Here is a 15,305-nt window from a genome sequence, read left to right as displayed (position 1 = left end):
GAATAATCAGATTGTAAGTTTTCTGAATTTGCACAATAATAATACCCATATGCACTCAGACATTTTTACTTATCTCTGTACTTTGGGTAGACAAAGCTGACTGTATGCAGAGTTTTGGGGGGGGGGGGTTTGTTTGTTTGTTTTGAATCATCAACATCTGCTTTTATCTCTCACTTTCAGTTCAATATGATAGAACTATTAGTTTACATATTTTAGATAACTGTCAAACTATCTACACTGGAGAGATTTAAATATTCTCAATATTGATAGTTCAGGACATAACATGTTATCATAAATTATCATATTATTTCCTGGGGGGCAAGTGGAACTGGTTCACCAGACAGAAAAACTGGTAATGTAGAGCAGATTAAGGAACCCGGTAATTCTCATAATTGAGAACAGAAGGCATTTAATCTACTCCCAAATAGGTTCTTGTCCTGGAGCACATGACCATGACACCCTAATAAGAGGACCATGACAACTGGTCATGTAGCATACAGCCTAGAGTTCTCCATGCTATTGAGGTATCAAAATAGGCTTCAAGGGTTAGCCAAGCAGCTTCCCTTCCCAGGCATCTCTTCCTACAAAAGGTATTTAATCCCTGATCCACCCTGAGGAAGTTGTTTGCATCCTTCTCTGCCAGGAATAAACAGTTTGGACAAGCAAGGACTGTCTCTCTCATGGGTGGAGGCATTCATTATATAGAGCTGCACCTAAGTGATCTGCAGAAGACCTGGCCGCACTCCCGGCACTCACTCTGAGCTAAGCCAGAACTCCCTCCCCCATCTCAGGTCCTTGGGCCCCTTTCTCAATTCTTCAGTTTCCAAAGGCATCTGGGTGCACAAGAGCTTGAAAATCACAGCCTCCATCACGGCCCCCACCATTTCTCACCCAGAGAAACATGGGCTGGGGCTCCTCTTTTAGGCTGCATTTTGCCTCCCCTGAGAGGGTGTGTTAGCATTCAAGGAGCCCAGCACTCTAGTGCTGAAAGAGAGGAAAGTAGCCAAAATATGCATGTGTGTGTGTGTGTGTGTGTGTGTGTGTGTGTGTGTGTGAGTGTGTGTGTGTGTGTGTGAGCATTTACCATGAGCAGAGGAGGACATCAGCTATGTCCTGCTCTGTCACTTTCTATTTTATTCCCTTGGGTCAGTGTCTCTTAGGAAACCTGGAGTTCTCAGTGTTTGGTTAGTCTGATTGGCCAGCAAGCCCCAGCAATAATCCTGTCCCCTCCCTTCAAACTGGGCTGGGTACTCTGTTTTAACTGCACAGGTTTTTACATGGGTCTGGGGATCAACAGTCTGGTCCTCATGCTTATACAGCAAGAGCTATTATAACCCACTGAGTCAACTCTATGGCCCCTAAAATTGTTTTTTAATGACTATATTTATAACTATACTATTTAAAAGATATTTCTGAGTGAAACCACAGACTTTGTACAAAGAGGATATATTACCTTGTCACAAGGAAAAAAAAGAGAAGATCTGAATAAATAAAGTATAGCATTGAACGGAAATTGTAGTTAATTGTTTTGCTTTTTTCTTTGCATCTTGTTTTATGGCAAAAGGCAGACTTTTGAAAACAAATGCAGAAAATGTTACAGTATAAGCATATTTTCCCAACTCATAACATTTGTAAATACCTAGCAGTGAATTTTTTTCTAGGTGAATGTTTGCTGACTCTAAAGAAGAGTCAAGTTAAAGAGATATCAATTGTCCTCAGTCACATAGTGGGCAGGTGGTAATCCAAACTTTTAGAGTTGTATGGTGATGTCTTTTACAGTTAAACAGTTGGTGAACTCCTCACAAGTCTTTTTAAGTTGCCATTGGACATCAACACATTGTAGAAGCCAAAATACCTGTAATTATGCATTGTGGACTCCCTTCTCACTGGTAATTAGCCACTATAACTTATGTAAATATCTACATTATATCATCACCATCATCATCATCATTTAATATACCTAGTTACTCAGGGTTTGTCACAGAAAACAATTATTCTCTCTCTCTCTCTCTCTCTCTCTCTCTCTCTCTCTCTCTCTCTCTCTCTCTGTGTGTGTGTGTGTGTGTGTAAAGGTTGAAAGTCGGAGGGGATAATTTTAAGGATGTATCTACAGATATTGGTTACTGTTTTAGGAAAGGAGAAACAGGTAGAGAAATTAGGAGAAAATGAACAGAGTATGAAGGAGAGAGAAACCCATATTGTGATTCTGAAATTTCAAGGCTGAAAGACGAAGTGGATGATCAGATAGGTGTGTCAATGGATTTTATATGTGCTATATTTAAGATGCACAGTGGACAGTTGGGGAAGTGATGTTCTGAGCTGGGCAGGTAGGTCTCAGTTTGGATCTGTGCTGGGGCTAGGTAAGAAGAAACTGCTTCAGAAGAGCATGTCAAGTGTGAAGAGCCCTCTAAGAAAAACCATTCCACACTGAACACATGTTTAACTGCCTCTGCTTTTATTTAAAAATGGTACCCATGTAAAATGAAAGAAATAGGAGCATGTTACTGAGAAATGTATAAGATTTCATCAAAGTTCTCAACAGTTAATTTTCCTATTGTTGAAGACTTTATGAATAGCTACATGACTGAGCTAACTTGTCTCATTGGTAGTACTCTTGTGCAGAAAGCCCACACCACCTTTGGTTTTTCTAAGCCTTCTCTTGCCTCACCACAAGAAATTCCATGTAGAATAGCCACTAAGATTGTTTTTCCTTTTTGATTAACTAAATGTAATGTAATTTCTTATATACAATCCCACTCTCTGCTGGTCTCTTAGCTCATCTCCATCTCCCCTCTTCACTTACTCGGCCATGGCTGAAGGCTCTCTCTTACTATTATAGCCCTAGAATGGGCATTTACAGTAATTACTCAGTAAATAAATATGAAGTAAGCGACTCTGCTTATATTTTCCATAAGTAGTCAGTGTGGGAAGGCATGTGATGAGTTTGGCAATATGCTGTGTGCATTAGAGGTTAGATGCCACTCGTGACCATTCTTGCCCTGATTCATTCTACTCTCCCATTCTTCTCATTCCGTCATTTGCTTTCTTTAGATTCTATAAGCTCACAGGCTACAGGCAATGTGGTCGATTTTATTCAATTGTGTGGGCTTTCTCATACACATCTCCTATTGAGGAAATCTGTTCCCTCCTCTACTAATAATTCAATCGAGGCTGGTAATGTAGCTAAGTTAGAAGGGTGTTGCCTAATATGAGTGAAGTCTGAGTTTGATTCCCAGTACCACATGAAATGGGCACAATGGCATATATCTGTTAGCTACTTGAAAGGTGGAGGTGCGTAGATCAGAAATTCACGATCATCTTCAAAGCAAATTCATGGCCAACTTGAACTACATAAAACCTTGCCTCAAATGGTATTAATAAATAACAACAACAATAACAATTATATTTGCCTTTGTGGTTCAAAGAACATTATTGAATAATAGCCTCCTTAGTAGGAAGTCCAAGGAAAAGGAAGATTCTGGGGAAGTTGTCTGTGACAAGCCATAAAACTTTACACTCAGGAAGCCTTACCCTGGTGACACTACTGTCCTGTGAACTTGACATTACCACTTTATTAGTGATAGCCCACACTGGTTCAGGCAATGTGCTAAGCACTTTGCATACATTCCTTTGCTTTTGAGTTGATTCTATTGGTATTCCTGTTTTATACTTATCAACTCAGCTGAGGTCACTCTGTGCTGATTTGCAAGTGAGGATTGAAGCCCGGGTGGTCTACTTTCAGATTCCTACCCTCAGCTGTGCTTTTATATTCAATAGTGCCTCCATAGCAGTCCCAGGGTCAGAGAGTTAACGTTTATTCTTTAATGTTTGATTTGAAACTTTGAAAAAAAAATAATATTCAGCCTTAGTTTAAAAAACTGTCACAGTTTCTCCCTATCGTTCTATCCTACCTCTTCAAATTTCTTTTCCCTTAAGGCGACCACTGTTAACACTATTTTTTTAAACCGTAAGATTAAAATAAAACCACCCATGGTATTTCTGCAGTTTTTCCCTTCAGCCTTTTGTCTTCTGAAAAGGTAGCCTATTCTCAGCTGGTTGGTAAAAGTTTTAAGTACAAATGACTCAAACACAACTCTGGTACACATACATGTTTTTATGTGTGTGTGTTTGTGTACTCACACACATACATGTACACTGTGTAGAACTTGGATCGATTCCGAGGGAAAGGTGTGTCACCCAAGTGTGATGACGGAGGACTAATGAAGTTCGTACCTGCTTGGGGATCTAGCTGCACAATTTTCTACCTGATGAAAACCTACTTTGCTTTGAAAACCCCAGGTGGACAACATTTTCAAGTTCTCAGAAATGGAAATGTTATTTCCTTTACTTTAGAACAAGCATTGCTTTAGAATAAATTTGACAGTGTATATGTGGCTGAGACATTTTGATGCTTAGAGAAAAATGAACAGTAGCCCTTTACAGCTACAGAAATGGGTTTGGATGCAGACTTTCTGGAATCAGTGTCAGAGTTTTGTTTCTAGATCCTTCTCTGAAGAAGGGCACTGTGATTTCTAATCAGTGGGACCCCCCCCCCAAACACACACACCACACACACACAACCTTAGTGGAAATAGCCATACTTTTTGTTGTACTTTGGAATATTTTCCTAAAAAGAGAGGTCACCAGCAGCACAGAGCAAAGAACTCCCAGATGGCTCCCAGATTTGATTCCCTTTCAGCAGCTCCTATTCAGCAGATGGATGGGAAGGCTGACCTCTCTGACACTTCTGCATCACTGCCTGCTACTCCAATTGCCTTGGTGAATGTTTTTTCATAAGGCTTCTTCTGGTACCTCAGAGATTGATGCCTGGCTGCCCGCCTGTGTTATGCTTCATTACGCCGCGACTCTGTGAGCTTGAGAGATGCAGTATTCTATAAGAGGGGAAATCCTAGCTCATCAGAATCTCAAACATATCTTACAGTCTCTCAGGTTTGTATGTAATAGCTCAGAAGATATTATCTTTTCTAGATGTATTTCTAACTCATTATCCATTTAAAGCTTACCTTATTCTATCTTTGTTCTGTTCTATGGCTAGATTAAAAACAATGCAAACAAATCCCTAAAAATATCTACATCCGACTGTTTCCAACCTACCCGTTAAGCCTCAAAGCCCTAGTAATTTAGATGTGGGTAGTGCTGACTTGCTTCTTCCACTGTAGCTCTAGTGGCTGAACGCACACCTGGGTGGAGGCTCTTTCTTGGCCCTTTCTATCAGCTTAGGGGAAGTGTTGCATTAAGATAAACTTGTTTCCTGCTTTGTGAACCAGTGCTGTTACTCATGACTTATTCAGAACACTAATGTGAAAGTTAAACAAACAGCAAGTGCCAAGGGTTTTCTCCATGTCCAGCATGTCCTGACTGCACTAGAGTGCTCCTCTGAGGTGTAGGCGAGAGCTTTGGGTGCCTATGTGTATGATGTCAGTACTGTTCCAGATGAAGTGATCTTTGTTCAGTTTTATTTGGCCTGTAAAGCAAGGAAATTGTTAAGGAAGACTGTTGCTGGTCAGATCGCTGCAGTGCTGACCAACCTTTCATGGGATGACTTCAGTCCTTTCAGGAGACCCTCACATAATCCCTGCACTTCCTTAGAGTTCTTGAAACACACTGAACTCTGCCTTACCTCCCATCTCACCAGCTAGTTTATATTTCCATGACGTGGTAAAGCAAAGAACTCGACACATGACATGAATATCTAGCTGGTTCTGGTTTCCAGCAGACTGACCGAGGTGGCATGGCTCAGAGACCTCTGTGACTCACAGTTCTGAGAAGGATCAGGTTGCTGTCCTTTTCTATAACACAGGTCTCCATACAACTGGGCTTCAGGGAAGATTTTAATGCTAGCAGAGTTTTGTCTTGGAAGCCAGTATGTACTGGCTCACCTTTGAGCATGAATGGATCTCTTCCTGATGCAGGTTGGATGAATTTGCTCCTATGTGCTTAGACTGCCACTTGGGTGTAAAACTAAGTAGTATGTGACTTTCCCCTTTTTGCAGATCCAACATAAGGCCAGACTATGCAGATTCCAATTTCCATGATTTCAAGATGCACACCTTCACTCGGGTGACGTCCTGCAGGGTCTGCCAGATGCTCCTGAGGTAAGCTTTCTCAGGCCCTTCTTCCTATTTAAACGAACCTGTGTAGTTGCGAAGTACCTCAGACTTTTCTTTTTTTTTTCTTTTTAAATTTTTTTATTACGTATTTTCCTCAATTACATTTCCAATGCTATCCCAAAAGCTCCCCATACCCTCCCCCCCACTCCCCTACCCACCCACTCCCACTTTTTGGCCCTGGCGTTCCCCTGTACTGGGGCATATAAAGTTTGCATGTCCGATGGGCCTCTCTTTCCAGTGATGGCCGACTAGGCCATCTTTTGATAAATATGCAGCTAGAGTCAAGAGCTCCGGGGTACTGGTTAGTTCATAATGCCATATCCAGGGATCCATCCCATAATCAGCCTCCAAACGATGACACCATTGCATACACTAGCAAGATTTTGCTGAAAGGACCCAGATATAGCTGTCTCTTGTGAGACAATGCCGGGGCCTAGCAAACACATAAGTGGATGCTCACAGTCAGCTATTGGATGGATCACAGGGCCCCCAATGGAGGAGCTAGAGAAAGTATCCAGACTTTTCTAGCAATCTAAGCAAGGGTGTTCTGAGGCAGAAGTGTTACTTCCCGCATGCTGGCTTTTTGGGTAATCCTCTGTCCTTTTGCTGATGGCGCTTTTGACAGCATCAGGATCCCATTTTCCTTACACTGACAGCATCAGGATCCCATTTTCCTTACACTGGTTATTTTACATAAGCAGAACTTAGCACTTTTTAATACACCATTCTCTATTTTTACCTTTCAGGGGAACATTTTATCAAGGCTACTTATGTTTTAAGTGTGGAGCAAAAGCACATAAAGAATGTTTGGGAAGAGTAGACAATTGTGGCAGAGTTAATTCCGTTGGTAAGTCATGTTTATTGTAGGGATTCTGTTTCTAATGAGGACATAAAGCTTGCTACATATAATTAAGACCCAATTGACTCTTAATATGTGTTTGTTGGAACATATCTTTTTTTTGAATGCATCATCAATACACACAATTAGAAAATTGTCTGTGGGACTTTTCTCCATGACTTGGTTTTAAACTGTTTAATATTTATTTGACTTTTATATGTACTTGGAAGCAGAGGTCTTCAGGATGCCCTTGATGGTTTTGTGGCACGCCCCCCTACCAATTACCTCCACCCCCAAATATATCACAGAATTTTCTGAATACTGCCAATACAAACAGTAATCAAAACAAAAGGAGGAAGAAAATGTTCTGCTATCTTGAGCTCTTAAACTTTTTCTTTCTTCTCTTAAATATTTACATCAGATTTGGTGTTGAGTCCAGAAGCAAACATTACACAGACTAATTCAAGAATTCATGAATTGAATGCATTATCATTTTCCACACTGAACAAAGCATATATCCTTTGGATTTATGTAAACACTTTCTGCTTGGTTTTTAAAAATAGCACTCTCTGCTTGTTGTATGGACTCATTGGAAATTATGTATTCAGTAGCCTTTGCCTCTCTGCTCCTCTTGGGCTGTCTCCCTTCTCTTTCTTTTCTGGCCTCTTTATTCTTTCTCTTTCTTCTTCTTTCTCTTTGTCCTTTTCCCCTGAGTTCCTCTCTGTTTTATCAATAAGACCTTTCAAAATCAGGAAGAGTTTTTGAACACAAGAAAGGATCTTTAACAGCTTGAGTTCAAAAGGTAGCCATGTCAACCTTTGATTTTCCCAGAGGAAAAGGTGGACATTGAATTATTTTGGATAATGTGAAGAAGAGAAGAACAGAAAATGTCTTATTTCAGGGCTGAGTTCAGAAAATGGACAGTTGTAGAACAGTGAGACCTCTTAGAGGCCAGAGATCACAGCACAGCCCTGTCCCTCTGCTCCTTCAATAGATATCTTCAGAGTGTGCCATGTGCCGTTCTCTGTGCCAGGCAAGGACAATCATGATGGCAAAGATCTTGACATTGACTGAGTTCCTCCTCTGTGTTAGCTACAGCCCTATCCTAGAGAAACTCTTTAGTTTTCAGAGTAGCCCTTCCCATGGCTAGTGAGTTCAGATGGCCTCTGCTACTTGCTGGAGATAGTGGAGTGAAACAGACAAGGTTACTGTTTTCATCAGTCTGAAGGTCAGAACTCTACGTGGTGGTGAAATAAACAGTGATGTTAAGCCTTAAGACTGTTACTCTTCAACCGTCAACCTGATACAGCAACCACTTGGTTTTATTGTTTCATCCTTACCTATGCCATTCTTCAGTGAGCATGCTATTTGCTTTACAAGCTAGAGTGCTTTCAAAAGTCCCGTAGTTTTAGATTTGAATTACTTGGTGAGGGCCAGGTGTTCTTAGGGGCCACACCTGTCCTCACCATATAAGTCCTAAAGACATAAATGCCTTCTGATCCAGGGCCCCTTATTTTAAAGTGGAGAAACAGGTTCATAAAAAAGGTGAAAAGAAGGCAACTGAAAATAATGCAAGGGCCCTGCAGGCCATAGATGGAGAGATATAAAGAGATTGTCCCTTAGAAGGCAGCTGCATTCTTTAACCTGTTTCGTAATTCTCGGAATTCACCATAAAGCAGGGGAAAGTTCTCTCCGGTTTTGTTTTTGAAACTCTGACTACATTACAGGAATGCCTGCCCTTGGGTTTTTGAGTCTCTCGTGCTGACCACCAGGCTCCCATATTTTCCACATCCATGATTTTCTTCTCTTTCCCTTATGACTGTTCCTGCTTCAGACTTTGAAGAGATGAGTGAGTGACATTGAATTCTCAGAATTAATTATGAGTATGAAATGTCAAGAAGCTACCTAGCAGACTTCTATTTTCCTGCAGATCAGGCTTTGTAATTTAGAAGCCCCATCTTCAGGATGTAGGGGCTCTATGTGATCCCTGCATAAGCCCCTTCCTCCCCTGTCCCTCAGTAGGCACCCTCTGAAAACTGGGTGACATCACATTCACCCACCCTTGGACTAGTGTAGGCAATTGTTGAGGACAGACTTTCAATCTTAGCCTGGTAGATCTGTTTGTGAGTGTGGTAGAGTAGATACTATGTTGGGGTTATAAGCAAGTTATTCTAATGTTCTCTTCCCTGGCCTGCTGAGAATCTCTGGCTGATATGTTTTGTAGTGAGGATTCACTGCTTGAAGAAGTTCAGCAATTTCTTTACCCTAACTTCTGCAGCATCTGAGACAACACAGGAGTAAGGAAGAGAGGAGGAAGCCCAAGATGCATTTGGAGCTAGAGATGTGCTTTACTTGAGTGGGAATTCTGTATGGAGGGGAGTGTGTTCCTTGGTGAACTTTACTTTGAGAAAAATTGGGTAATTTTGTTGTCAATAATGTTGACTTAAGGCAAAGTTAAATGATATGTAATCATTTCCTATGTAACATAAATCATAGCTTGAGAATCACTCTTATTTTATAGTGGTTTCTAGTTCCAAAGCTTCACCCAGTCTACCTGTGTTCTCAGGGTAGAAAGGGACATTAAAGCTGGCTAGTGTAGTAGCCAGGAGGCAGGAGTCCATTCACAGTTCATGGTGCCATGGTGCATGCGAATGGTGGCATTGTAATAAACCATGGACACCTGTGGACAGAGAACATGGTGGTTCCATTTGAATGGCCCATATTCACAGAAAGAAGTGGGGAAGTGAAGAATAATTGTACAGCATGATGGAGTAGACCAGGCTCTACTGAAGGCAACAAACCCCTCCCCCCTACTCTGCTGTCATTGCTGCATCCACTTGAGTTCCCTGATGGTCTCACTATAGCCCTTATCTCTCAGTTTTGCTCATGGGATGCTGTTAGCCAGTCCTGATACTCTCTTTCATACTTCATTATCTCACAAGCCACCTTCGAAGATCAGACTTGTTTCTTTCACTTAAGTTGCAACCCACATCTCATGAGAATTAGTCTTGGCTCTATCTCCATACAACATCTTCCCCCAAATCTGGATGTGACATGTGTCATCTATCAATTGCCTTCGAGGAATCTCCAGTATCGGGAATAAAGGCACTTTCCTTATGCCCACACATGCTGTCTGACTTTTTATAAGCCTGATGACACTATCTCCCTCTTTACTCGCCTTTTGTTTTTCTCCCATTTTGCTTAGAACCTACTACTACAGTATTGATTTAGATGGAAATCTCACTGTCTCTGTTTCCTCTGCTTCCTCTTATTCCTTAGATAGATATTCTTAACTGATCTTTCAAAACCTTTTAAAATCCATTATATCACCCACTTGTCTTCTTTCCATTTCCTACAGAACACTGTCCAAGCTTTCCCCTAACAACCCACGTAGTTCTGGTCATTTTTCTGTTCCTCTTTTGACCATAACGTTCCCAACTGACATTTAATTCATGTCTATTCACAGTTCTTCAACTACTTTGTCATATACATCTTGTTTGTTTTCTCTTTTAGTCTTTCCTTCCTTGTTCTATTCACTTCTTGAAAACTCAAGGAAATATTACCTCATTTGGAAGATTATCTGGTACTCTGCATGCCTGGCCTTTCTTAGTCTATCAGTTGTCTGTGTTTTCCTGGCATCTTGTAATTAACTTTATCATAGTGTTTATCACATTTATGATAATTGCCATCTGGATGATCTCTCTAATTAGAATCAACCATATGCAGTTGATGTTTTGACCTCAGGGAAGACCTGGTCTTTGAGTATGTTAATGGGTTACCCACTAGAGTGATAGATGACTGAGGGAGGGTCCTGAGCACTAGCATCTTAAATCTAGAGGTGGTGGATGTGGGAGTTTATCCAGACTTGGGTTCCTTGCTTGTGGAGATAAAAGCTTGAAAAGATGGTTGACAAATGAAACAAAACAAAACAAACAAACAAACAAACAAACAAACAAACAAACGCCCTCATTCTGTGAATCACCGTGTTGTACTTTAAACATGAAGTAAACTAAGTAGACCTTTTACATTCTTTTTTGGGTGGTTATGCAAGGAAAGGCTTATGCCCTGAGCACTGATTACCAGGCAGTACACCTGGGATAGGTTAATGAGAGGCAAAAAAACCGAAAGATCACAGAACATCTGGTGCCAAAAAAAACCAAAACTATAACAACAACAGCCCCCTTCTTTTATATAAATATACTTCCTGATCTAGTCAGTTTTATTGTTGGGATGTTTTGTTTTGTTTGTTTATTTTATCTCTTATTGCTGCCTCTAGATGGAATAGAGTATTACTCCCTTTCTCCTTACAGATCCTCAAAGGGTCCTTTCTTTTCTCAGTTCCTGTTTTACTTCCTTGCCAATCATTAATATCACCTTGATCATCTAGTGGTCATATGAATTTAATTTAATTAGTGTAGAGGGTAGGGCTCATTTATTTTCCAAGGTTGGGCTGTACTGTGATATCGGGTACCCACCCCCACCTCTACTCTTAGTCTCTAGTAGTTTTAAAGTTTAATTCAGTAAACACACACTGTTTACTGGGAACTCATTGCTCCTCCAAAGCAGGGCCCCCACCAACTATATGGCTGTCCAGTTCCTTCTGTGCCTACCAGCATGACAGGATGGCAGCTTTTTACATACATGCTCTGAAAACAGACATTTTTCATCTCGGCTATGAGTGAAAAGCACATACATGGCCTCGGCTTGATTCCATGGAAAGCCGGATTGTAGTGGAAGAGTGGGGCTAACTGCACAGTGAGCATTGCTCTCTCTGCCTTTATTTTCTCTTGTAGGCTTTCTGAGCCTTTGGTGTAGAAACGAAGGAAAATGTGGGGAATATGTTTCTTATCTTTTGAATCTATCCCCTTGTACCAAGTCCAAGGGTGGGACATTTAAAATCGAGTTATCACTTGGCCTATGATAGAACTATTTCGATACAAACACAGTTCCAACAATACAATATGTAGCTAAATATTAACCGTCAGACTTTAAAAGAGCTTGTTCACTTTGATTGTGGAAGTCTGCCTCATTGTTTAGACGTTGTCTTCTCTTGGTTTAGAAACCTTTTCTATTTCATGCTCTATTATCCTTTAAATCTATCGAGTCTTCATTCACCCTGGAAATAATAATTACTTGGCAAAAGCTGCACTGCATTTTTTGAATGAAGCAATCTATTCATATTAATACGTGAGCATGACAGATTATTACTTTAAGTATATCTGAAGTAGGAGAAAAAACATGCATTTTTTTTTCCCAGTAAGACAAACTATGGAACTTGGAAACACATTTGAAGGTTGGGTAGTTTGCATCTTAATGCCTGGGGATTTGCATGGACACAAATAAAAGCCAGGCAGGAAATTCTGCTCTACCTCTTTTACTGAACTTAACTTGACTCCTGCTTGGTCACCATAGAAGCCTTGATGATCACCACTCACAAAGGCTCTGAAGTCTTTGCCAAACTTCCCAGTGATAGTAATGAATAGGTCTGAGTGTCATTATATGAAACTCTCAGCAAGTTACTGCAGAGCTGATGCAATCCTAGGGTGGGGTTTCCTTCTCACAGTACACAGGAGAGGGGGGGGGGGCTAATCCCAGGCTACACACTTCAGGCTCATTTATAATCTTGCTTGGTAGTAACATAAGACTATATGACTAAGCCCTCTTTGTCCCCTTCCTATCCTGACAGCAATCAGTATAGCTTTTTTCCCCCATCTTCCAGATTAAACAAAGAGAGAAAGAGAGTGGCATTGGATGCAAATATTGCTGGAACAGACAACTTTGGTTTAATGTACACAACTTTGGCTTAATGTATCTTTTCCTTCAGTAAGAACGCAAGCCCCAGCTGCTCTAATATTTAGCCAAAGCAGCTCTCCATTTGCTTATCTGTTTAATTGCTCCTTTATCTAGGTCAGCTGCTGCTCCTGCTGCTGCTGTAGCTGGCTCTAGTGAAAATGGAGCTGCCTTAGTATCCTGCTGGCTTTTGAAGCTGTGAGGCTCTTGCCTAGAACCTGTATAAATCCATGTCTGAAATGGGCTCTTTTATAAATAGCATTGCATATTTTAAGATGCAGTGAAACTTGTGGAGTAAAATGTTATTTCAGTCTTCTACCACCAGACCTTTTTTATCATGTTAATTGAACAAACTGAGCCTTGATCTCTGATTTCATTACCAAGAGGTGACATTGCTTCTGTGTGAAGTCACTTAAACCTTTTGTATAAATGAGTCATCTTTTTGATTCATCAAGACAATTTTTTTATGCATGAATAGTTATTTTACCTTTTATTTGACAGTTAGGGTCAGCTTAGTAATGCATTAATAATTGTTTTTTAAAAGAGGAGAATTGGAAACTGGTTTTTATTAGTTTTAAGTTGAAATCACCCACCCCCACCAGGTATTATTTATGGAGTGTGGCTTTCTGTTCTTTCCCAAAACACCATTGAAGATCAGAACAGTGAGCATAACTCTTATATACCATCTTTCAAACTTTGTTCAATGTTGTTGTATGTTTTATAGCAATAGCATGTTAGCCATGATGGCTGGGTACCTTCCATAATAACATCAGTAACTGCTTTCATGTGGCCCCTCTTGGAACAGCCAGTCTTACTGGGCATGGGCTTATTTGGTCTTAAATCGAACTTAAGATAAAAGACAACAAATTGTGGAAGAAGGTATGAATTGAGAGCTAATTCTATTGGGAAAAAAATAAGTATGACAGTACTGAATTTGGCATTTAAACAAACACATTATGGAATGTGAATCTAAAACCTCAGTGAAAATTCTTATTTTAACCAAATATGTCCATTCAGCTCTGCTGGTGTCCGTGATGGAGTTCAGCAACGGCTCCAAGCATCTTAGTTACACAGCTTCTCAGAAGTACCTTAAGCCAGTTGGGACATGATGAAAGAATTCAAGGCTTAAACCCCTGGAGGGCCTATAAGTCATCGTCTAGAAAGTTCCTGAAAGGGAAAGAACATTTTATAGTTTGATCAATAGGAGCCTGAGAAGAAGGCTGCAGGGTAAGGACAAGTTGAGGATTAAAACCTTTTGGAAACTTAAAGGATTGAATTATTATCCTAAGAAAGTCCCCTTTCGAGAAAAAAAGGAGAGAGAGAGAGAGAGAGAGAGAGAGAGAGAGAGAGAGAGAAGACTTTTCATTGTCTTTCAACCAGCAACCTTTTCCCCTAGGTCAGAATTCAGCCAAAGACATGATGATAACCAGCCCTTATTATCCAAGATGTTGTTGCTGTCCCATGTATACAGAATTTTTTTTAGTATTACAAGCTCCTGCCACAGTAGCTTTGGATTGATACTAAGAGAAAGTAAAGGGTGGAACTGGAGGCTTCAAAATGAGATCAACTTTCCCATCCAATGCCTCTTAGGGAAGGTAGTTGTTCCATTTTTCCAGCAAGAATAGACTTTTACTGTGAAATACATCTGAACTAGTATAGTAGGTGGATTTTCCTCTCATGTCCCCACTGTATTACTGTCAGTTAATGAGCTGTTGGATTAATATGTATGGGAATTAAGATTATGTCTATAAAGGAGTCAGTCCAGTTTAATGTTATTGTCACTGTCAAAAGTTCAGAAGTCTAAACAAAGGAACTTGGACAAGAATAAATTCTAAACAGAATAGATTCTAAAACAGAAACTTACTATATGGTATGATACAAGAACTCAGATTTTTTTCTCAGTCCCTCTTATTAGCAAAAGTTCAAAGAAGTTTCTGTGACAAAGCACAACAGAACACAGAGGAGGTACAGATGCAAGAACATGGGGCATAGGCCTCATGGTTACTCCATACACTATCTATGGGTTTAGGATAGTGTCTCTCTTTGCAGTGGCACCATTGTGGCCCCGTAAGAACTCAGATTTTAAGAATGTATATTTGTCTGCCTTACTTAACACAGCTAGTTCAGAGCCCTGACTACTCTTTGCTGAGAACACGGAAGTGAAGAGCCTGTGTCCTTGGTGGCTGTGGGGATGGGGGATAGACAGTGAAGGGGAAAGGCTAGCACCATATAAGGACTCCTGTGACATTGCAGCTGGAGACCCATCTAGCTCTGAGCCCCTGCATTCTTCCCTGCTTTACACTGGCAGGCTTTTAAAAGGGATTTTTAGTGCCTCAACTAGGGCAATGTGGAAAATAGATTCCCTTGATGTTACCCTAAAGGAAGCATGCAAGCAAGCAGAAGATGCCAAGGAGAGGGGATGAAGGAGGGAGAGCACATTAAAACAAAGTCAGCTTAGTCCTATTTGTTCATCATTGGTATCAGCCTGATGCATGCTGTACCAGACCCTTATGCCTTCCTGGATTCTATTGTTGGTAACACGCATA

The 15,305-nt window shown here is 40.6% G+C and overlaps 1 protein-coding gene across 3 annotated transcripts in view; it reads left to right on the top strand.

Moving 5' to 3' along the window:
* Nucleotides 1-15,305, top strand: part of Vav3 (vav guanine nucleotide exchange factor 3) — a 335,454-nt gene that overhangs the window by 212,281 nt on the left and 107,868 nt on the right. For all 3 annotated transcript variants that reach the window (XM_021157267.3, XM_021157266.3, XM_085835571.1), the window contains exons 16-17: nucleotides 6,015-6,116; nucleotides 6,878-6,978. In XM_021157267.3, coding sequence (XP_021012926.1) covers nucleotides 6,015-6,116; nucleotides 6,878-6,978 — 203 coding nt within the window. The remainder of the gene's footprint in view (nucleotides 1-6,014; nucleotides 6,117-6,877; nucleotides 6,979-15,305) is intronic.

Source organism: Mus caroli, unplaced genomic scaffold, assembly GCF_978045245.1.
Source record: "Mus caroli unplaced genomic scaffold, Mus_caroli_1 scaffold_3, whole genome shotgun sequence".
Classification (NCBI taxonomy): domain Eukaryota; kingdom Metazoa; phylum Chordata; class Mammalia; order Rodentia; family Muridae; genus Mus; species Mus caroli.
Note: the sequence above shows the minus strand (reverse complement) of the source record. Positions and strands in the feature narration are given on the sequence as shown.